Source organism: Bos grunniens, chromosome 21 (genome assembly GCF_055505025.1).
Source record: "Bos grunniens cultivar Pamir isolate PY7600 chromosome 21, Bosgru_T2T1.0, whole genome shotgun sequence".
Classification (NCBI taxonomy): domain Eukaryota; kingdom Metazoa; phylum Chordata; class Mammalia; order Artiodactyla; family Bovidae; genus Bos; species Bos grunniens.
The window spans coordinates 63,118,520-63,143,983 of record NC_141185.1 but is presented as its reverse complement, the minus strand read 5'-3'; the positions used below and the strand labels follow the sequence as shown (position 1 = coordinate 63,143,983).

The 25,464-nt window shown below is 36.8% G+C and overlaps 1 protein-coding gene across 19 annotated transcripts in view; it reads right to left on the bottom strand.

Annotated features, from left to right (window-relative positions):
* Positions 1 to 25,464, bottom strand: part of LRRC28 (leucine rich repeat containing 28) — a 193,982-nt gene that overhangs the window by 70,468 nt on the left and 98,050 nt on the right. For 14 of the 19 annotated variants that reach the window (XR_015150156.1, XR_015150155.1, XR_015150162.1 and 11 more), the window contains exon 6: positions 9,088 to 9,294. The exons of the other annotated variants lie outside the window; for them this stretch is intronic. Coding sequence is in view for 6 of the 14 variants with exons in the window: in XM_086364826.1 (XP_086220952.1) it covers positions 9,088 to 9,294 (207 nt within the window). In the remaining 8 variants the exon portion in view is untranslated. The remainder of the gene's footprint in view (positions 1 to 9,087; positions 9,295 to 25,464) is intronic. 19 annotated transcript variants of the gene reach the window in all.

The following is a 25,464-nucleotide window of genomic DNA, read 5'->3' as shown; positions in this document are numbered from 1 at the left end:
ATATACATAGAATACCAGAATCTCCTTGCCATGAAAAAGTCCTCAAAATTTAACTAAAAATTCCTCTTCTGTATTTTTTCACTACTTCTCTGATATGTATACAAACCCTTTCATCACATAAGAAATCTGCAGACTTTAAAGGCATACAGAAAAGTTTGAAATTTTTAAAAAACTGAAACTACACTGATGAAATACAAATGAAGTCTGATCTGAAATATGCTTGTCAGAGCCCATAGGTTAGGTAAAGATTCTTTGAGTTGATGGAGCAGTAAGGAGCGTATAATACTATTAATAATTAATAGAGCAGGAATACAATTTTGGAGTCAGAGAACTTGGATTTGAATCCTAGTTCTTCAATTCACTGAATGTATATATTCAGTTTCCTCGTCTGTATAAAGAGCAAAATAATGCTGTCCCTTACTTTTAGTCTAACAAAGTTTATAAATTAACAAGCAGAATTCTTGGCATACATCCTTCTCCAGTATATGGCAGTTATTATTATTCTCATTATTAGTGACACATTTGGAAATATGTCCTACAGTACAAGGCCAATTAAAAGAGAATTCTCTTTGGCATGCAGCAAAAGGCACTCTTTTCTATACTTTATTTGCACAGAATAGAGTTGGAGGCAACTGCCTCTGGAGACAGTGATTCATCTCCCTAAGCCAAGGACACAAAGTGGGACATGACACAGGAAACAAACTGAATGGGGCTACATGTAATGATCATAATACAAAGTTAAAGAAAAGCTGGCACTGGCTAGTTTTTCTATAGTTTAGTTTTCTTTCCTATCCTAGTTTTATAGGGGAAAAAAATGAAGAGTTGATGATTTTAAAATAGTTTGGTTTAGACCTCATCTCAGGTTTTCAATATTCCAAAGATTTCTGTTTATACCTCCAGGCCAATTTGTGTATGGAATATAATTTTTTATATATGCCCATAATAGGATGAATTGTTTTCTACTGAAGGTAAAAGAAAACATGAATCAACTATGTTCAAAGCTATACTTTATACTTTATATACATTATATTTTATAATTATACATTACACTTTATATACATTATACTTTAACCAGTATAATGTCACACAGACACAAGTATTTAATACAGACATTCGAACTGTGCAAACAACACAATGTCAAATAGAGTAAGAAAAAGCAGTACTGAAATTACAAGATATTGTGGGCTTCGGACTCTGAAACCCTGCTTTTCCAATCAAACACTCCAAGCCAGTTACCTCCTCTGTGAAATGAAGATAATAATACCTATGACATGAGCTTGTTATGAAGAATCAACAATCTAGTCCCTTGAATAACAGCTGGTACTCAACATCTTAGTCTTTTACCTCTTTCCTGAATATATAGTGAAGATCACAAAACAGAGTGTAGGAGTCTAAAGAAAACCAGGCAATCCTCGCTTTAAGCTGACACAGCACAGCCTGCTGGCGAGGCAGACACCTAAACACTCAGCAAGGTCACAGGCTATACAGGCAGGGCTGTGACAGCCTCTTGAGAGTGTGCTCTCACCAAGCCCGTCAACTGGCAAAACCCCAAGCACAATGGAATGACATTTTTAATCATGATGCTCTTGAAATGTTAAGTCTTTTCTGCAAGAAAAAGCTTTGAGCTATTTCTTCTATTCTTATAACAGAAAATCTTCACCCAGTAATTAACTTTGGAAGAGATCATTAATTTACTAGCTAATAAGCTGTTTCTCCCATTAATTTCAATGGACCAAGAGTTTTCAAAAAATAATATTGGATATTGCAGTAATACTTTTAAGTTCCTGTGCAAAAACTGCTCTGTACATGAATTTTATAAATCAAGGAAGTTGTCCATCTGCATAGATGTTAAAGCAACAAAGAACTTTTTCATGTGGCTTTTTAAAGTGCTGTTCTGTGTCTAAAATGCTTCCCTTTTTTTCTTTCAGACTCAGAGATCAAAGTATTGTTACTTAAAAATTAGCAAAAGCTAGCAGTCCTGCATAAACTCCAGTTCTCTTTCTCTCTCTGTTTTGACTTCAAGGCCCTGGCATATGCAGTCCACATGGCTGAAGAAGGAACAAAAAGCTCCTCTGTGTCGAGGCTACTGCTCTTTTAACCATACTGCAGAAGCAGGCACAGAATGACAGCACACGCCAGACCAAACAGGATCTGTTTACTGCACAATGACCAGCATGAAACTCATTTATTTTATCAAAAGGTGAATGATGTATTCTATTCAACAAAATTACGGGGCAATGGAAACCAGAACATGAAAGCAATAGACTGAAGTAGGCTGTTTCATGCATTGGAGAAGGAAATGGCAACCCACTCCAGTGTTCTTGCCTGGAGAATCCCAGGGACGGGGGAGCCTGGTGGGCTGCCGTCTATGGGGTCGCACAGAGTCGGACACGACTGAAGCGACTTAGCAGCAGCAGCAGCAGGCTGTTTGGAATGTCCCATCAATGTTATTCCAATTATCATGGTTCAATAAATCAGTTTAGTCACAATCACATTTTTATTTACTATAAAGTCTGAGTTTCTTCACAATGAATTCAGAATAATTTACAGCGTATTCCCAAATCATCTTTAAAACTAAGTCCCTACATGATGCATTTGACACAGAACTTTTTGATTACTTTTTCAGAATCATTAATTATTCAAAGTGCTAGTTTCTCTAAATAGACATACACATACAACAATTTAATCTTTTACATAATCATATTCTTTCTGGTCTATTCAACTTTTACTAAATAATATTTCACAGTGAATTATGATTTAATTATGATTTAATACTTTACACAAGTAGATCGTCAATGTTAAAGTAAATTGATTTCAATGAATCTGAATAACTGAAGGCTTTCTCTGCAGTTGGTTTCAATATTCAAGCAGCAGCATCTCTATTTGCATTGCAGTCAAGTAATAGGGACATTATTACAGGCAGTGGGCATGACACTCTGCTAGATGCTTGGGGTACAAAAGTGAAGACACACACTGCACCAGCCCTTTCTTCCCACCAGCCCTTTCTTCCCGTCTAGTCAAACAATAAAGGTAGTTTATGTTGATTGCGTGCTTATGTAGTGTTTATGAGCGATACAAATGTTTTAAATAGATCTTAATTCTCACAATAGTGCTATGAAGTAGGTATTAACATTACCCCATTACTGAGACTTAGACAAGCTAAATAGCCTTTCTAAGCTCAAGATCAGACAGCTATTAAATGGTAGAGCTGGAATTTAAAAGGATGCCTGGGACCTCTCTAGAGGTCCAGAGGTTAAAACTCTGCACTTTCACTTTAGGGGTTGCGGATTCAATCCCTGGTCGGGGAACATAAGATCCCACATGCCATGCAGTGCAGCAGAAATAAATGAATAAAAGCATGCCTGTCTCCTTCACCATGATATTACTTAAGCTGCCTCCCTTAACAGATCATTTCCATACAAGCAGGGCCCCCCTACATAACACAGGAAGTAACACTACCTAGCAGATGGCATGGGTGCAGTGGGCACCTGAGGACAGGCTTGCCCAAACATCCAGGTGTGATACCAGGAGACACTGACAAAGAGCTAAATGATGAACAAAACATCCTTCCACTTTTGTTAAAAGATCAGATAAGTGGTGGGGTGGTTCTGACTTACAGATTTAGGACAGCAATTTCAAGAAATACCAAGAATTCCTTCAGAGAAGATCCTAGAGAAGGAGTCTTGAGGCTGACTGTCCGGCACAGGCTTGGGAACTATACAGGAGCACTTCTTCCAGCCAGGGGAGCCAGCACGGAGAGCAAACATCTTCACTCTGCATCTGACCGCCAGCTCTTGCTCAGCTGGACTAGAACCTGTTCTCTTTTTCCCCAAATTTAAGAACTTGATTGAAAACTATGACTGACTCTTGTCAATTGACAACATCTTCCAGACTTTGCTTGTACTGCACATTCTTGTCACTATTTAAAAAAACAAATTAACAAAAACTTTGCTGGCAGAGATTCTGCTCATGAATCTAGCCCTCACACTACTTATTCTGGTTCCACATCTGTATCTTTTTAAGAATGAGTAGTAATTCTTTTTCCTAATTGATAGTTGAGGAAAACAGTTTCAGTTTTTTCATATTAATCACTGCCTACCCCAAATCCTATTCCAAAAACTTTGAGAAAAATACACACTTGTCCCTTTAAAGCCCACCTACTCTAGGTGAACTTTCCTCTTCATACAGTAGCACAGGAAAAGTCAGTGCCTGCCCACACTAGAGAAGCCATATTAAATAATCCTATCAAACTCTATCATATTAAATAATCCTGTTTACACCCTAAGAAAACCTTAAGGCAAGAGTAAAGGTCTGAAATGATGAAAAAATAAAGCAGAGGGGATTCATTAAGATAGTGGAAAAAGTCAGATGAGTAAGTCACACCAGGATGCAAATTTTTCTTAAATAAATACTTGCAAAGAAAGGAGCCCAAAAGAAGAATTGAACACCCTCTTTCTTGAAAAAATACACATTCCAGAGTTACAACTTTGCTCCTGAAATAGGGTCTATATGAACTTTAGTTAATAGAATATGTCTCTCTCATTTCTTCCCACTACTAGTTTTTGAACCTTGTTTTCAAGCCTTTCTTTTCTCCTTTTTCATTATGCCTTGAATTGGAGACCTGCCCAACAATCCCTACAGAACATGATTTTGGGTCCCTCCTTGGAAAGCAGAAGATACCTTCTACTCAAACATAAGACTGATTCCAACCTCTGGGCTTCTGGTCTGAACCAGAAAAAAACATTTTAGCACTGAAACGTATTTAAGGCTACAAACTTTGCAGATTATTCCCATTAAACAATGACCTCAATGCAGTACTTCTTCAAGCTGCAGATCAAATACATTCCACGGTTCAGTAAAGTACAGTTTACATTCATCTCTAAATCTGAGATTAAGGAATTATTAACTGGTTTCCATCTGGTGTCCATACTGGAGTTTAAGTTTGAATAGCTTCACTTTGTGGATTTAAATATTTTCTTAAAAAACAGTAAACAGCAATTCTTTTCCTGACCTTCTAAGCAGATACAGAGAAAGCAGGAATGAGAAGCAATAGTGAAAATAAGTGTAGTTTAAAAATTGTGTCATTTATATACCATTTGCAACAACAACAAAACGATTTCAGCATGGGCTTTGAAAGTGCCTACAAACTACTTTCTAGAATTGCACCGATACTTGGCATAAACTTTTTTTTCACCCTACACAAGGTATCCTATCCCTACAAAGGAAAAATGACTACAGCTACCACAGAAACTAGAGTAATCTCCTGTTATGTGATAAAAAGCACACTTTTATATCCCTATAAAAGTTACAGGATATAGCCCACAGTAATAAGAAGCTATCATTTTACTCACAGCCCAAGTCCTTGGCACACAGAATAACTTTTCCTGAGAAAATAAATACTTTACTACTAGAATGTCCAAGGAACAACAACTCTTGGACTGATTTAGAAACAGGAATAATTTCCCAATAGTAGGAAGCTATTTTCTCACTAATTTTTAGGCTTACGACATGGGAGTCCACACACCAGGATACTCTGTTTATCTCAGCGTCACTTGCCAAATGTTTTTGGTTAAGAATTCATTCACTGTTTTCTAAATTAATACTCAGAAATTCCACCTGCCATCGTGGGTGCAACTTTTGTTATCTTAAACTACAGAAGTTCCTGACATTGAGTTTAGCTGACACAGCACTTCCTGGGGGCTAACTAAAGAATGCTCTTCCATAGTCAATTTGTATACGAGCAACCTCACAGAACTTGTATCTATTATTCAACATTAAATTAGTTGTAGACATTACTGAATAATGGTTTATTAATTATGCAAGAGCAAAAATTAACTAGATTTACTGCAAGAGCAGTAAATCTAGTTAAAAAAAAAAAAAAACACTTTAGGGGGAAAAATCCTTTTCTTTGTATTTTCCTATATTTTCAGAAGCCCAGAGGACAGTCACATCTTTATGAGCTATTTAGTCTACAGAGCTATACTGAATCAACAAGACCTCTATTAAATCTCATAGCACAAGGCTCATGCGATTAATTTCCTTTCCTCCTCACTGACAGTCAACAGTGGGAACAGAGCTTCTGTGTGTACACTAGTCTGTCACTCAGCTGTCATGGTATAGCTATAACAGGAACATCCTCCTTTCTTGATACAACTTTTCATCTTAAAAAGAACACACTCCATGGGTGTTAATGATTTAGATAGTATTATAAGTGATTTAAGTCATCTGTACTATAGCTTCTGTAACTGCTTTATGAAGAGGCTATAATCTGACAGAAACGTCCCATTAAAAAAACTGCCTTGTCCTAAAAACTGCTTTGTCCAAAGTTCTGTGGCAAGAAACTGAATTCAGTAAGTAGCTCTCCTCCGATTACAGGCAGAGATATCAAAGATATTAAAGATATTTCATAAGCACTCAGCTCCTGCATTAGAATCATGGTTAAACATAGGAGCCTTCTATCTGAAACCTTGAGTTGTGTGTATGTGTATTCACACTGTATCTGACTTAACTACATTACAAAGGCTATATGCTGTTTTCAACAATTCAGTTCTCTGAGGAAAGTTGGTGCGAGAAGGTGCCTGCTCGTTTTACCCTGTCTTGTATAGTTCTTAGCATTCATTACAGTTTTGCTGTATTAGAAAGGAGCTGAAGGAAAGGTTTCAAGCACACAGTCCATGGAAGGAAGGACAGCTATGAACTTATTTTCTCCCTAAAGACTTAATTAAATTCCCTTTCTAAATCTACCTTCTATGGTGTTGAAGACAATAAATCAAAAACCATAATCAGACTGAGAAGATTGCTGATACTTCTGTCAGCTTCGACTTCATCTTCACAGAGTATGTGGTTTCTGCTCTCCTGAAGCCCTCTGGGCAACCTCACCCTGTAGCTCTCTGGTTGTCTCATCCACTTCTTCACAAAGACCATGCAACCCACCAGTGAAGAAAGGCCCCCAGAGCTTGTCTCAGTTATCTGGCCCTTTACTCATGCTGTTCTCAAAGAACCCGGTCTGAGACCAGGGCAGAGCACTGATCCAGGCAGCCTGCTTCCTTCTCACTGGACGGTCTTCACCAGATCCTCCTGCCTGTATGACTTTCTAGCAGAGAGGAAAGCCTGCCCACAGGCCTGTGTCCGGCCACGGCTGAGAGCCTCACGAGCTGGGATGGCGCCCTAGGGAGTGTGGAAGCTGCTTCTGCATCTTTGGCTGTCCACGGTCCCAGGATTGAGAGTTATGGAGAGCTTGAATGTTGGGAGGGACCCTGCTCAGAACCCAGTGAGGACCTTCTTGCCTCTCTTTGATAACATATTAACAAGTTCAGCAAGGCTTTGGGGGCGACAAGAAGCCTGGAGATAGAAACTAATCGGTAAGGCTCTCCTCACCACTGAACACAGTGCTGAAGAAGAGATGCCCACGTCCGTAGCCACAACAGCACTCAACACGGTGTATAGAGAAGATGCCTCAGGGCATAAGGGAGGTGTCAAAGCAGAAAGCAGCCGGGCAAAGTGCAGTGGACTCTACCCTCCACCCACAGCCATTTCTATCGCCTTGCACCAGCCACTGCCACTCGGGTCAGCTGCTGTGTCACCACACCCCTTGACACCTCAAATGTTAACAGTGGTCAGCCATCTGCAGGGACGGCTTCCCAACACCCCTGTCATCCCAGCACATGCTGCACTGTGTCCCTGGTGAAACAAAAGGTAGGAATGAGCGGAACTGACTAGGGGGATGAGGAGTCACGGCTGGAGGAGATAAAAAACAGTTATCTTATGTACCTTCAACATAACTCTAAACTGAGCAGGATAAATGTTATCATTTCTGGTTCCAGATAAGGAAAATGAAGCTGAGAGAGGTTTTGGTGATTTCCTCCAAGTAATGCTCTATGAAGTGATGGAGACAGTCTAGAACTTGTGTCTTTGGATTTGTAACTTGGTACTTGTCCACTATAACTGTCCTACAAACTGTGGTTTATGAAGCAGGGGTACATTTATTTTCTAATATCAATTTATATTCAATAATTTGCTCACTTGAAAGAAAGCTCTGATTTCTTAGGAATGTAGCTTGCTTCTGAAATGGTTTTACTTTAGCTTCTTCATTTTAAAAAAGAATTTAATTACGTTTATAGAAAAGTAATCTTCTTAAATTGGATAATTATTTATTACTCAAACTGATGCTCATGTCTCTCATAATTTTCAATTCTCTCAGGATTTAAGTTTTCTTAAAGATATAATTTATTGAAAATAATTTGTGCACTGTATTATGGTAGAAAATATTTCCTTTCAGGGACTAGTAAATTATTCACTTCATTGCTCTCAAGATAAATTATTCATTTTAAAAATGCTTTTATGAATAATATCATATGATGCTTATTCTGACATTTTAGGGTTCTGTGGGGCTTCAAATTTTAATTTTTTTAAATGGCAGTTCTGTTTCTTACAAGTTAACAAAATAATCCAATTCTCAGTGAATATTAATGCATTATTTTATTAAAGGCTTGTGTTCTTTAACACATCTTATATTGAAATGGGCTACTACAGAAATCTATAGTACACACTACGTTATTTATTAGCCAGGGTGACATTTCTAGCTCAGCAGGCAGTTCAAAAGTCTTTAAAATTGTCTAGTCTGGTTGTCCGGCAATACTAATCATTAGGATACTCAATGACATTTTTTCTACATGGAAGCTAACGTCTAAGCAGATATATTTGCACAGTAGCTATTCTTTCATCTTGCTCAATACCACTTGTCAGTTTTATAGTTTTATATATATAAAATATACATATATAATACCTATTTGCATATTATATATATACATACATTTTAATTCCTTTCTCTGAGTAAATCATCTCATATTTCATATTTTTTCTAAATAAATTTTTAACACAGGTTATTTTAACATATGAAATCCATAACAGAAATAAACTTTATTTGTTAACTGGGAATGATGCTTTGTTCATTGCAAAAATGAATTTAGAGAAGCATTTTCAACATAAACACAATAAAGGAAACTAATCCTTCCCAGTCAAGGAAACAAAGGCTTTCCATCTTATTCTTTAGATGTTTTATATTGCCATACAAATAGGATTACTTACCAAGTGGCAAAAATGCAAGACGGTTTCCAGCCATGGAGAGCTCATTGAGGCTGGGCAGCTGGCAGAGGTGGCGCGGCACACACCATAGACGATTTCGGTCCACAGTGAGGTACTGCAGAGAAAGGCACAGGTGAAGCCTCTCGGGTAAAGTTAGCAAACGATTGGTAGAAATGTCTAGTGTCTGCAGCTCCTTCAAATCGCCAACCTCTACAACCAAAATCAAAATTAAGATAAATTGCATCCTGATTAAATGAATTAATTAAATAAATAAAATAAATCAATACTGTAACAGTTCAACTAAATAAATTTAGTAGCTGCTACTACTTCCACAGACATGAATACTGACTGAAATGCAGGATTTAGGTCCAGCAGGCAAATAATCCAACCTAAGTAGATATCTTTAAATTAGTCTGCCAGAATTTTTTTAACAGGGGAAAAGTGCTGGCATGGAGAAAGGAGAAACACAAAGCGATGAATCTGAGCCAAGTCTGTTACTATGGCTTCTGCTTCCTGATGAATCAAAAAGTCATTGCAAATGTGAAAGAACAATTACAATCACTTCATGGTATCTGGTTCTTGCTACTTTAGTGGTTTTTTCACCTTCTATTGAAGTAGATAGTAGGAGACTTAAAAATATATATATTACAGTATCCCAGTAAGTACACCTTGTTCATGTGAACTAAGTAGAACATTTCTGGACTAAGCACGAGGATAGCTTTTGAAATTTTCACCACAGTAAAAATTATGGTAATAATATGCAATTATTGTAACATTTTTAGATATTGTCCAGCTGTGTGGTTCCTCTTTTAAAGCCCCAAATGTACATTTCCTATGAAGATTCACTTTAATTCCACCCAAAGGAAATCCTCCCATTTAACTCCAATATTCCTTTATTACTGGTGCCTATATTTGTAATCCATTCCATGACAAGTACAATTATGTCCCCGTCATACACTAACTGACCACGGCTGAAGGTGGGCGGGAGGGGAGCTCTTTACAAGGTATATCTATCCTTTTCAGGGAAAACCACCAGGAAGCATTCAGAGCAAAGGAAGTCCTGCTAACCATTCTCTCTCTACGGGAAGGACGTGACTCTGCCCAGGCCTGCGCATCTCACTGAGGCTCTACAGGGAGCACTGTGCAGGACGAGTCTGCTCCTCTCATTCATGGGACTCCCACGCTGAAGACCATGGTAATGCCCTCTCTCACTTATCTAACCTGACCTGTTGTACAAGCTGTTCCTCTCAGGTTAAGGTTTCTCGTGATCCGGCCACTTGAACACATCCGTCCGGACACATTCAGTTTGTTCAGGCCTTGGATTATTATGAGCAATGCCTTCTCCGTAGGAGAGAAAATCTTCTGCCCTCTTAGATGGCCATTTGCACAGATTAGCTTTTCTTATTGGCAAACAGCTTGGCAAACTATGGCTCACAGGCAAAATCGTCCGGACCCACGGTCCACTTTTGTAATGCATGCAAGCTGAGACTGGTCATTTTTAAGGGTGGTGAAAGTCAACAGCAATGAGAGGAACAACAACAACTACATATACACATATATGTACGTGTGTGTATATATATGACAGAGACTATAGGTGGCCTGCAAAGCCTAAAAATATTTAGTATCTCATCATTTACAAAAAAGTTTGCTAGTCTTTGTTATGGACTTACTCTTAACAGGAACATTTTTAATAACTGTTTTTATAAAAGTAATACAAGCGCAAAAATACATTAATTTCTAGTTATTTTACTAATATCTAGAAGAGATTTGTGATAAGCTGAGAAGTTCACACTTTATTTTCTAATTTCCCCAATACTGCACAAAGACATATTTGAAGACAGGAGACAGGATTCAGTGAATGTTTGCGATTCCCAGTAAGAATTTTGTTCTATTTTTACCAAACTGATGCACAAGGGGGTCAATTTCACCCTTGGCGCCATTAGCACCATTAGTATTTCCTCTAGCTAAGTCTTCCTGCCTATCTTATTGCTTCTGATGGGGCATGGAGGGTGAAGGAATTGACAGAAGAATTATGTTTTAGAATTGAACAAAAACAAAAGGAAACAAGGAATCTTCCTGACCTCACTTTATGAAGTTACTCTGGGAGTGAAATGGGACAGAAATGCAACCAATCAGCTTACACACCATGGGACCAGGTGCTGAGAGAAGAACAAGACAAGGTCTCTGCCACTGAGAATCACATTACACATAAAAGACACTGTGTGAATGGAGCTCAGGGGTAAAAAAAAAGAGCTAGATGATGGGCTGGAGATGCTTTTGCAAAATTTATCGAAGGAAATGAGAACTTGAATAGGTCAAAAAGAAAATGGATATATCATTTCAAGCCAGGCATGGAGATGGGGTTGAAAGCATAAGGAAAGGCATGCAAGTAAAAAGATGATTACAACATGCACAGTGACTACTGGAGACCTGACAAGTACCAAAGATACCAATGGGAAAAGGGGAAATAAGTTATACAGAGGGCTTGGTGGGGACGTGGATGGTAATGAATACTGGTGAGAGAAGTTTGAACTTATCACAGTAAGAACATAACACTTCCTGAAAATTTTGGAAATATGAAAATGGTAAATACGCAGAAAGCAATGAAATGAAAAGAGAGAGTCGGCTGGGGAAACAAGGAGACAGTTGATGAGAACAGAGGCAGTGTGATAGAGTTTAAAGGTAAATTCCAGAGAGGTTTTAAGAAAAGCAGAGAGTAAGTTTGGTTGGAAATGGAAAATAGTGAAACAGGAAAAAATCAAAGACCATTGTCAAGTTTCTAGACTATTATACTCTAAGTCAATGCTAAAAACATTCTTTCTGTAGGAAAAAAATTTTAAGTGTATCAATACTTCTGAATTGCAGTACCTATAAAGCCACCTATTTAAAGGAATTTGAAAAATCCATCAAAAATCACATGGGAGCAAGCAAAATAAACTATTCTCATTATTATTTCAAAAATAATTAAATGCATAAAACAGTGTTTTGACATGGTTGCAAAAATTACTAAAGCTGGCGGGGGTGTGGGGGGCAGGGAAAAAATTACTAAGGCTTGCAACTGCCCACCATTTTGATTCAGTACTGTCTTACTGTATTGTGAAATGGGGAAATAAGTGATTATGAATTTAAGTTTCCTATCATTTGATTATTTGCTTTTTAACAGATCAATATTCATACTTTGACAGGCACACATTTTCAGATATTAAAATTAATAACACTTGTGACAAAGAAAATGAGAATACACAGTGCCAGTATGAATGAAAGGTCAAAATACTAAGGAGTGGGAACAGAAAAGAGACCTGATGTTTCTTACTCCCTGTAAGTGATGAATAAGACTTAAACATGCAGGACTGCATTAAAAGAACAAACGTAACAAAGAACATTTTTGTCTAAGTAGCTTACTATATAGGTCTTTTCATCTGTTAGAAGAAAACTGAGCTAATTATTACTCCAATTACAATACTGAGTGGAATACTATATACAATATGGTTGGAAAATTAATAATTTTGTCATCCTATGAAAGTATTTGGGAAAGAGAGTGAAATAAAATTAAACAGCCTTTCAGGAGAAGTAAATTAAACATAATTTTCATGACCATTTTACAATAGGCCACAAATATAAGACTATATGTGGCATCTTTATCTCAAAAAAATTTAAAAAATATACACTTGTTAAGCTCAGCTAATGGGAAGCACGTTTTTAGAAAACAATAGAGTCAAACAAACTTTGTCTAAGATTCTAACTTAAACACAAGAGACAGGAAATAAACCTGGGGTGGTAACGTATCATACAGGAATACAGAAACAGAGTCCAAAGTATGGGCTCAGGATCAGAAATCTAGCAAATTTGGTCAAATTCAGACGCTACACTGAGGCCAGGACAACAGGATACTCATATATTTTGCTGCTCTTCCTTCATTCCTGAAGATCCAAGCTTCATGATCATATCACTTCCACCAGCCTGAAGAGATTTTATTTCTTTTAGAGCAGGTATGTTGGCAACAAATTCTCTTAGCTTTCCTTTTCTCTGGGAATGTCTTTATTATCACTGTTAATTCTCAGAAATTCTTTTCATTAGATACAGAATCCAGGGCTAACCATTCTTTACTTTCAGTACTTTAAAGTTGGTGTTCCACTATCTTCCAGCCTCCCATGGTGTCTGAGGAGAAATCTACAATTATCTGAATCATTATTTCTTTAGGTGTTTTCAAGATTGGTTATTTATCTTTAGTCATTAGCAGACTGATTATGATGTATGTGTAAATGGCTTTCTTTGAATTTATCCTATCTGGGGTCTGCTGAGCTTTTTAAAATTGAAAATTTACATCTTTAACCAAAGTTTTGAAGCTTTAGAATTATGTCTTCAAATTTAAGAGTTATATCTGGGTAAATATAGCAAACTATCACTTTTCTCCTTTTAAGCTGTTATGCGTAAGTGCTAAAAGCATTTCAATATATGATAAACTACTTAGGATAAGTATAACAAAGATTAGTGGGTAGCGTAAAAGTAGTTCCGAAGCAATTTTGAAAGACTGGTCTAATGCAATCCCTAAAGCAATAACTAAAAATAAGATAAATACCAAAAAAAAAAAAAAAGGATAAACCTAAAAAGCCAATAAATGAATTAAAACAGAAAACAAAAATATACTCAAATAACACTAAAAAAGGCAGGGAAAAGAAAACAAAGAAATAAAACCAGATGTTACAAACAGACAACTAATAACAAAATGGCAGGCCTAAATCTAACAAGATCAATAAAACATTAAAAGCCAACAGCCTAAGAACACCTAATAATACAGATTATCAGGTTGCACTTTAAAATAAGACCTCAGTATATTCTATCTAAAAGGAATCCATTTTAAGTATAAATACATAGATGGACAAAACATAAATAATACAAACATACCATGCAAACAATATCCCCCAAAGCTGGAACTTCTAGTATAATGGAATGAGGAGGATGTCAAATCCTCTGCTGAAAAAACAACTATAAAATCACTCAAAATTATCAAAAGCAACAATTTCAGCACTCTGGAAACTGACCTGTGCTTTTCAACAGAGAATAACTTATTCATGAAAAACGACTGCACTTTGGATATGAAGAACAGAAATCTGTGGCATGCTTCCTTTGGATGGTTCCCATTCTCCCATCCAGCTTGGTTAGGATAATAGTTCTAATATGGCAGGGTAGGCTGCAAACAACCAACAGCTTTACTGATGGAGTGGGCTAACTTGGAACAAAAGTCACAGGGTTAATTTGGAATGAAAGTGAAAAACCCATAGCCAGTACTGTTGCCAATAACAATTAGGAATCTTGGTCACAAGCAAACATGGAAGACCAATAATTTTATCAGCTGAGGGGTTGCTGGTTGGCACAAACAAGGGAATAGGCAGATAAGCCAAAAATATAACAAGGAGGAACAGGATATAAAATGGTGAGAAAGCATTTGATAGACTCTCCACATATCCCAGGCTGACTAGAGTGGTGAGCAAGCTCAAGGGAGACCACAGAGGGCTCAAGCTATTTACGTATCCCAGGTCTACACGAACTTGCACAGGAAAACAGAAGACAACACAGGCCTCAACAGAAAATAAAGGCTGGGGAAACTCGAAAATTGCCTAAATGTTAAATGTGTTTCTGAATCCAAACACACGGCATAGAGCCTTACTAGATTAAGGTGTTCAACTACTACGTTACACAGACACAGGGCCAAATCATAAAAATTAAAGCAAAAACAATAATAAAAAAAACATCAAAAAAACACAAACAGAGACATCAGTCATACACTGGAGGAACTGAACTTCATGTTTTTTTAGTCCAGGCAAATTACTAAGATAAACAAATAAATAGATAGCAACAATCTTCAGGTAGGAAAAAATAATCAGGATCCAGAGTTGCTACAATATATTTTTTTAAATGTACAATTTTTTAAGATTAGAAGATATGCAATAAAACAGGAAAGTGTAACTCATGCTCAGGCTTCCCTGGTGGCTCAGATGGTAAAGAATCTGCCTGCAGTGCAGGAAATCTGGGTTTGATCCCTGGGTGTGAAAGATCCCTTGGAGAAGGGAATGGCTACCCACTCCAGTATTCTGGCCTGGAGAATTTCATGGACAGAGGAGCCTAACTGGCTATAGTCCATGGGGTTGCAAAGAGTCGAACACGACTGAGTGACTAATACACACACAACCCATACTCAAGAAAAAATGGATAATAGAAAATAGAAACTGATGCGAACTGGACCCAGATGTTGGATTTACCAGACAATGACAGTAGCTATAATAAAGAGCAGCTATAATAAATATATTGAAAGAACTAAAAGAAAAAGTTTAAAGAATGAGATAAAATTATGACAATGACTCAAAAAACAGAAAACATTCTCAATAAAGAAAAACAAGAAAATGGAAATTCTTGAGTTGCAAAGTACAAGTGAAAAGAAAATTCATTAGAAAGCCTTACAAGTAGATCTGAATAAGCAGATAAGAAATTAGTATAAACTGCTAACAAAATTTATCCAAAGAGAAACTGCAAAAAAGACTGAAGTGAAGTGAACAGGGTCTTAGAGATCTGTAGGATAAAACCAGCTGCAAAGACGTATGTGTGATAGAACTCCCATAAAAAGCAAAGGAGGATGAAAAGGAAGAAAAACAGTATTTTTAAAAATAGTGGCTATAAATTCAAATTTTGATGAAAAATATTACACCGAAGATCCAAGAAGCTCAATAAAACCCAAGAGGGATAAACACAAAGAGATCCAAACTTATACACATCATAATCAAACTGTCAGTCAGTTCAGTTGCTCAGTCACATCCGACTCTTTGCGACCCCATGAACCGCAGCACGCCAGGCCTCCCTGTCCATCACCAACTCCCGAAGTCCACCCAAACCCATGTCCATTGAGTTGGTGATGTCATCTAACCATCTCATCCTCTGCCGTCCCTTTCTACTCCTGCCTTCAATCTTTCCCAGCATCAGGGTCTTTTCAAATGAGTCAGCTCTTCGCATCAGGTGGCCAAAGTATTGGAGTTTCAGCTTCAAAATCAGTTCCTCCAATGAACACCCAGGACTGATCTCCTTTAGGATGGACTGGTTGGATCTCCTTGCAGTCCAAGGGACTCTCAAGAGTCTTCTCCAACACCACAGTTGAGAAGCATCAATTCTTTGGCACTCAGCTTCTCACATCCATACATGACTACTGGAAAAACCATAGCTTTGACTAGATGGACAAAGTAATGTTGGCAAAGTAATGTCTCTTCTTTTTAATATGCTGTCTAGGTTGGTCATAGCTTTTCTTTCAGGGAGCAAATGTCTTTTAATTTCATGGCTGCAATCACCATCCACAGTGATTTTGGAGCCCAGAAAAATAAAGTCAGCCACTGTTTCCACTGTTTCCCCATCTATTTGCCATGAAGTAGTGGGACCAGATGTCATGATCTTAGTTTTCTGAATGTTGAGCTTTAAGCCAACTTTTTCACTCTCCTCTTTCACTTTCATCAACTGGCTCTTTAGTTCCTCTTCACTTTCTGCCATAAGGGTGGTGTCATCTGTGTATCTGAGGTTATTGATATTTCTCCTGACAGTCTAAACTGTGAAAGACTAGAAAATCTTGAAAATAACAAGAGAATAATGGTTGACTATGTTTAGGGGAACAATACACATACATGCCAAGAATATCCACTCTCTCTACTCAGGTATCTAACAAATGTAGTAAGGCAAAACAAACAAGAAGTATCAAGACTAGAAAAGAAGTAAAACTTTCTTTATTCACAGATGACATGCTCCTTAGGACAGAATACAAAGGAATTCATAACAACTATGTATATATGTGTTATACATACATATATATATATATATATGTATAACAACATGATTGAATCTCAAATGCATTATGCTAAGTGAAAGAAGTCAAACTCAAAGGGTACTTATGTATAGTTCCATTTATATGATATCCTGCTCAAATGGTAAAGAATCCGCCTGCAATGTGGGAGAACTGCATTCAATCCCTGGGTTGGGAAGATCCGTGGAGGAGGGCATGGCAGCCCACTCTAGTATTCTTGCCTGGAGAATCCCCACGGACAGGGGAGCCAGGCAGGCTACAGTCCATAGGTCGCAAAGAGTCAGACACGACTTAGCAACTGAGCACAGCACACAGAAGTAGCAAACAGAATAGTGGTCTGAGGCCTGGCAGGGCATATGACGAATGGTACAAGGGGGCATAAAGGAATCAAGGAGAGTGCTGAGACTCTTCTGTATTTTATTGTAAAGATGACTACGTAATTCAAAAGGGTGATTTTTCCTTTATGTTAAAAAAAAAAAAACACTAACACAAAAATTATTTTTTAAAAATTCTTTCCAAAAGCTAAAAATAACATTTCCATGAAATATAATACATAAATTAAACATGTACATTAAAAAATTCCATATGCTGATCATCTGAACACTGTAAATCAGAATAATTATTCTTAATATAAATTCATACACTTTAATCAGTTCTTAGCTGTTTAGATTTCTAATAGTTTTACTTGCATTTTTTGAAGTCTTTTCAATATGGTACTATGTTTCTTTTTAATAAAATTGTTTACAATTAATTTTATTACCAATTAGTCTCATGACACCTTCAAAATATTTATTGCTATGCCATCTTGAAATTAATGACGTATTGCTGATGTAAAGTTACAATGCATTCTTTTTGGAATACAAGTGGAATCCTCTTATTTTCAGCTGGCCTGGGTCATGACATCACTTCCCAGTAAGTAAACATCAGTTTGGACACTTTATTTCTTTAGTGTGCTTACAATAATCCTAACTTCAGTTGTTTGCACTATTTACTTTCATGCTAAATATACAATACCTTAACTTTTCAGCTACTTATAGAATATCCTGAAAATGATTTCATTACTGCCACATATAAGTACTTAGACTGAGCCTAAAAATAACATTACAGTGCCTATTTCAAACAAAAAAACAATAAGTCTCCTTTAAATCATCATTCTCTGCTGATGCATACTGACCTAACCTAAAATTTAAATGGGAATGGGAAGGAAGCCGCCCACTCCATGCCAAGCCAGTGACCACAGAGTCAATAACAAGGCTTGATACTTTCAAGCACTGGCTTTTTCCGGTACCACTAAAAACAGCTCTAAATTGAGATCCAAAGCACACTGAGTTAGGAAGAGCATACAGAGAAATAAAAGACAATATTTCAATGCCAGCTAAACTCCATTCTATACACAGTACGTTCCTCTCTAGATTCATTCCCTTTTGCTTGATTGCACAGTGAAATGCACATATTCCAGTATGCAGAAACAGGTTCAAACCATCAGCTGTGCAGTTTTGGGTTATTTACTCAAATAGTTAGATCACTGGTTTGATGTTAACTTAAAAATCACCTGTAAAAAGGAGACAGAACAGCATATCCCTCAAATGATTACAGGAAATATCTCATATAATTCAACGGTATATGGTAGAAAATCAATAAATAGTTTTATTTTTCAGCTTATCATACTACATAATATTTTAAATGTAAAATCTGAATATAAATATCTTTTTGTAAGCAGCTTTTAGCAGAAAAAAGCTTTTTCAGGGAAAAGCTCTCTGCAGGAGGCAGCCCTTTGTCTCATCAACAACTTTAACCCAGGCACCCCATGCTCCACACATCTCTGGCTAGCACATCTTTAAGATCACAATACTTTGCCTAACATGTTGGTTCTTTCCATAGATAAATAAGTAGTAATGAAGAATAAGTAATTAACAAATGACCAGATCTCTTCTATTAAATAATATATATCAGATCAGATCAGATCAGTCGCTCAGTCGTGTCCGACTCTTTGCGACCCCATGAACTGCAGCATGCCAGGCCTCCCTGTCCAGCACCAACTCTCGGAGTTCACTCAGACTCATGTCCATCGAGTCAGTGATGCCATCCAGCCATCTCATCCTCTGTCGTCCCCTTCTCCTCTTGCCCCCAATCCCTCCAGCATCAGAGTCTTTTCCAGTGAGTCAACTCTTCGCATGAGGTGGCCAAAGTACTGGAGTTTCAGCTTTAGCATCATTCCTTCCAAAGAAATCCCAGGGCTGATCTCCTTCAGAATGGATATATATAAAATAATCCCTCTTATTTTATGGATAATATTTTTTGAACTGGGTAATGACCAAATCTGGGCACACTACTATAACTTGGCAATTCATCTACAGGTAGAGAAAAATAGAGAACAGAGGCTGCTGAGTGCCTCATGACAGGCCACACTGCAAAATATGTACCAAATCTGTCTTCTCTGACTCCACTCCTACCACCCTGAACCAAGCACCACCATTCTCTCTTGCCTGAACTCATCAACTGCCTCCTTAACTAGTCTTCTTACTTCCATTCTGGCCCCCTCCAATCCATTTTATACACAGAAGCCAAAGTAACACTAAAACACAGATTACAAATAATACTGACAATACCAAAAATTTCATTGAGAAAATCTATTAACTGTTCTTTTGCCTGTTATAAGCAATAAACAAAAAGAACATTTTAAATTAAGAACAGCAAACTAGCAATTAATAAGTTCTCTTATTTATGAAAGATAATTAAATGTAATGTGGAAGCTTCAAAATAAAATGCTCCGAAATACATGACATGTACGAAACACAACAGAAACTGATTTAGCTTGAATATTTATGCCTGGGTATCAAGCTTTTCAATTAATTCTTTCCCAATAGAAATTTTAAAATCTTAAAGACATTGCTTCAAAACAGAAAATCACTTTGTTTTGACATTTTACCTGGTACTTTGCCTGTGACTACATTGTGCACTAAACTTTCACTGAATGTTCTTCAAAATAAGTTATTTGCCAGGTGTTTATTATTTATCTAACCAAATAGTCAATATGACATTTGAGGTTCCATACCTAGCAAAATGTCACTGAGAGTATTGCAGAAGATAAGAAAAAGTATCTAAGAAACTATTGTTAAGTGGCAATTATAACTACTACTAGAGAAAAATGACATGTCTTTTCTTCAGATACATTCTGTCTAAGAAACTTAAAGGCTTTTATTCTAAAACTTTGTATCTTTATTATTGCTTTGTGTCAGTACATGGATGACCACTTGGAAAAATCCTTTATCTTACTCATTCTATAAGATTTATGGAGACAACCTACACAGATTTTCATTTTATATTTTAGTGATTGCCTATTTCAACAGATTTCTTCTAGGTAGGCTTTTATCCTCTTTACTAAGGTAGCACAATGGAGTTTTTAGGCTTTGACCTGAATGAGACCACCAGGTGTCCATTGTTGGTATGAGACTATTATAATCACTGTCTCAAGAAATATCATTGTATCATAGCCCAGAATAAAAATTTATTTTTTTAATTCTACTACATTGCAGAGAATAGCTACAAGCAATCCACATCTCACTACCTGAAATGAATAATACTGTTATAATAATGATTGCTTTCATCTCACTTTCTAAACTAAAAATAGGGGAAAATTTTAGAGTGATAATTTTTAGTGTAAATACATTTCTAATTGATTCATTCAAGTTTATTTCTTTGAAATTCCCATGAGAAAACAAAATTGTTGACAGAACACTTATAAATCAATGGAAAAATATACCATTGGTTTATTTTTGCTCAAAATATGAACCATAGTTTAAAAACAATCTCCATCAATTAAATGAATTCCAAATTAAATTTAAAATATAACTGATTTCTAAATATACACTCTTTAAAAGAATCTCAATTACCATTAACACGAGAAATTTTACATTAGAGAAATCTTAATTTGTACATGTTGACTGTTAATATAAGAGCAAGTTCCTTGATTTATTACCTGCTACTGAATGGAAAAAAAAAAAGTACTCAATATGAAGGCTAGGAAAGAAGCAAGGGCATAAAAAGATGTTAACTTTTCATTTTTAAACTTTCCTCTACTATTTATTTCTATGCTCATATATTACTTCTATAAAAATACAGAACTTACCTGATCACATACTACTAATATGGTACTTCATTACATACTTTGGGATTCCTTAGAATAAGAGATGCCACAATTCTAAACCCCTGTTACATTAGGGTTTTTAAAAAACTTATTATTATATTTATTTGGTGTAAGAGGGACGACACAAAAATCTGTGATTAAATGCTAAGAATCTGAATTTCCTAATGTCATTTCAGTTCACTGAAATAAAACAGAAAGCAAAATCTCATATATATATATATATATACACATATACATACAGCACTGCTATACAAATCTAGATTGCTGAAGGTTTACAAGTTCTGTCATTGTAAAATAAAAAAAAAATTATACAATTTCTGTTAAATGTAAGTATTACATAAAAATTATACGGTGCTTCTAAAGAGAATACATAAAATTTTTTTTTTCAGATTTCTATTTATTGATATTTATTTCATATTTCTCCAGCCATTGAAAAAAAGCTGAAGTAGTACCACTGCTCTGCTACAAGTCAGTCAATATACACTGGAGTTCAAAACTTTTTCGTGCACTCTATAAACCTTCTGTTGTGCCTACTGCATTAACAAAGAGATCAAACACCCCTCAATAACAGGAACTAACAGAACAATGGAACAAAAAGAACAATAAAGCAGGTAAAGAATACTAAATAGTTCAATGTGAACAGATGAGTCATGGCTCTCTAACTTGTATTTCTTTCAAAAATTAGTTGTACATAAAGTTTCTAAGAATATTAACATTTTCTAAATTCACTTATTTAGGATCTACTCATCCTATTATTGACACGACTGAGCAACTTCACTTTCACTTTTCACTTTCATGCATTGGAGAAGGAAATGGCAACCCACTCCAGTGTTCTTGCCTGGAGAATCCCAAGGACGGGGGAGCCTGGTGGGCTGCCGTGAAGTGACTTAGCAGCAGCAGCATCCTATTATTTGAACTGGCAGTTTAGTACCAAATAAGAAATTATGTCAAAACAATACTCAAGAAGCAACTTTAGAAAAAGAACTAAAGCCCATATTTAATTTTTATATTAATTTTGTAAAAATACAAATATTTCCAATAATAGTGTGACAGCACTTTGGAACACTATTTACCTAGAGCAATGTTTACTCCCAACTGTGTTCACAAGACCACCAGTTTAGAGGGATGTCATGTTCAAATAGGTTTAGGAAAAAGTACATGCTATACTCGGAGAAGGCAATGGCACCCCACTCCAGTACTGCTTATTATAATACACACTAGCTTTTTAAAGAACAGTTATCCAGTCGGGAAGTTTCCCATTTATGTGGCCATAGTATACTTTTTTCACAGAGCGTATAGAGAAAGTTTAGAAAATGCTGACAATCAGCATTTAAGGTATGTTTTCCCCCATGTACTCTATAAGCAAGGTCTAATACTCAGTAGCAGTAGCAACCTTTTTTCTTTTTTTACTTTTGTATAGGAAAAGAAAAAAAGAATTATGTTGCATTCTGCTCAAGAGAAAGAAAATTAAAATGTGCTGCCAAACTCTGGCTTTAATACTTGTGGTCACTGTGACACATGTATACATATGGCATTGGAAAGACCCTGATTATCATAAGCTTATGCTGTCAGCTTAAAAAGGATTTCCCTGACATCCAAGCCTCAGCCACGGTCTTTTCAATACAATTTTTCATATATTTTATTATATTCTTGAAGCCCTTCTGAAGAATGTTCAGAGAATTTTACAATTAAGTCTTGTCTGCTAAGTCTGCCACTAAGTCGCTTCAGTCATTCCAGAGATGGCAGCCCACCAGGCTCCCCCGTCCCTGGGATTCTCCAGGCAAGAACACTGGAGTGGGTTGCCATTTCCTTCTCCAATGCATGAAAGTGAAAAGTGAAAGTGAAGTCGCTCAGTCGTGTCTGACTCCTAGAGACCCCACAGACTGCATCCTACCAGGCTCCTCCATCCATGCAATTTTCCAGGCAAGAGTACTGGAGTGGGGTGCCATTGCCTTCTCCGAAGTCTTATCTAATCTATCTTAATAGTTCTGTCCCATCAACCATCAACTTTACGCTTTCTTCCTTCTAGGCAAACAGGCATTTCAGCCCTTTATGGGTCATACTGCCATTATAGCACTAGCAATTTTAAAGTTTTTATTTTTTTTAAATAAAATATAGAATAAGTCATATCCATGATCTCTCCAAATCCTTCCACAAATAGATGATTTTCATTATTCTCAGACAAACAGCTTCTACCGTGAAAATTCTTCAGAACAAAGTTCCAAACAGACAACTAATAAATGAAACTAAAAAGGAAAAAAGGCAATCCTGGCTTGAAATTACTCAACAAAAATATGGGTACAACTACTGTTCAAATAATCATTAGTATCTCTTTGTATTCACTTTCATTAATAGTAACACTATGCTGATGCTGCTGCTAAGTCGCTTCAGTCGTGTCTGACTCTGTGCGACCCCATAGATGGCAGCCCACCAGGCACCCCCATCCCTGGGATTCTCCAGGCAAGAACACTGGAGTGGGTTGCCATTTCCTTCTCCAATGCATGAAAGTGAAAAGTGAAAGTGAAGTCGCTCAGTCGTGTCCGATTCCTAGCAACCCCACAGACTGCAGCCTACCAGGCTCCTCCAACCATGGGATTTTCCAGGCAAGAGTACTGGAGTGGGTTGCCATTGCCTTCTCCGAGTAACAGTAAAAATGACAAAAATTATATTTTACAAGTGACTAAACACAGTCACTACAAACTTTATAAAAGGTTTACTGGTTGAGCAAATATAGCATTAGAACAGGGTAGTGTGAAGAGCTTGATGAAGTCTCTCCACCAAAAATGAGCATGCACGTGTGTACACTAAGTCACTTCAGTCATGTCCAACTCTTTGTGACCCCATACTGTAGCCCAGCCAGGTTTCTCTCTTCATGAGGATTCTCCAGGCAAGAATACTGGAGTGGGCTGCCATGCCTTTCTCCAGGGGATCTTCCCAACCCAGAGATCAAATCTGAGTCTCTTATGTCTCCTGCACTGGCAGGCGAGTTCTTTACAACTAGCACCACATGGGAAGCCAAAAACAGTGGACAAAACTGTGTAAAAAACAACTATTTCAGGGCTCCAGAAATCAACCAAAGGCAGACAATGAATTCAGAAACATTTATTCTTGAAGGTCTGTTAAAAGTTTCATTCCAAAACAATGGGAGTTTATAAACTTTTCTGGCTTGATGCGACCCTCTCGCATTCTATCCCCAAGTTCAATCTCAAGAATGTTAGTTTACCAGAGCAAGACTGACTATGAAAATAAGCAGCTTCACGTTCAGAAGCGGGCATCCTTGATTTAGGGCAGAGAACAAAACCCCACATCTTTTTCAGCTAAAATTGGCAAACTCTGTAGGAAAAGAATGAAGCAAATACAGAACATCTGATTTGTTAGCCTGGAATTGCAGTCCCAGTGAGAGTGGGGGTGGGGAGGTTGAACATTCAGGAATTGAACTGGGAGCTTATGGAGGTAAGAGAGCCAAGCAAGTGTTAGATATGCTCTCCAGCAGTCCTGAGACAACTAGGAAACTATCTGGATGTGCAGGGGAGACGCAGGCAAGGGAGTTCATGGAAAGTAAAAGCCAAGGCAGGTGAAGTAACTGACTGACTCTGAATGCACTCCTCAATCCAAACACATTTCAAACAGCAAAGACTTATATGCTTGACATGTTTGAAGAAACATTTTAAAATCAGTGGCTCCCCCAAACTATACAGACATAGTGACAACACTAGATAACCAGGTTAAAAGAAATAAAAATAAGAATAAAATCACAGCAGAGCCATCAGAGGCTACAAACTACAGCAAGGAAAGATTCTCCACTTTTAAACCCAAAGTAACAAAAAATAAATAAAAACAGCTCTCAGGAAAATAAATAAAAATCCAAAGTTGCCATATTCCCTACATCTGTTATACTACCTAAATTTCCAGTTTTCAACAACAACAAAAATATAAGACATGCAAAGAAACAGAAATCTGTGACTCATAGCCAGGAGAAGGGTGTGGGGGAAGCAGTCAACAGAAACACTCTAATAGGTCCAGATGTTGAAGTTGGCAAAGATTTCAAAGAAGCTGTTATGAATGTGTTTAAAGAAGCTATGTCCAAAAATTAAACAAAAATATGATGACAATGATTCAATAAATAGAAAATCTAAATAGAAAAATACAAGCCATAAAAAGAACCAAAGACCAGTTCTAAAACATACAATACAGTAACTGAAATGAAAAAATTATTAGAGGGTCTCAGGAGGAGATTTGAGGTGGAGGAAAGAAATCAGTAAACTCAAAGACATATCAATAGAAATTATCACATCTGAAGAGTAGAGAGAAAAAAAAATAGCAAAAATTACACATAGGATATAATCACATGCATAATAGGAGTCTCAGAAGAGGAGAAAAAACATGTGAAAAAACA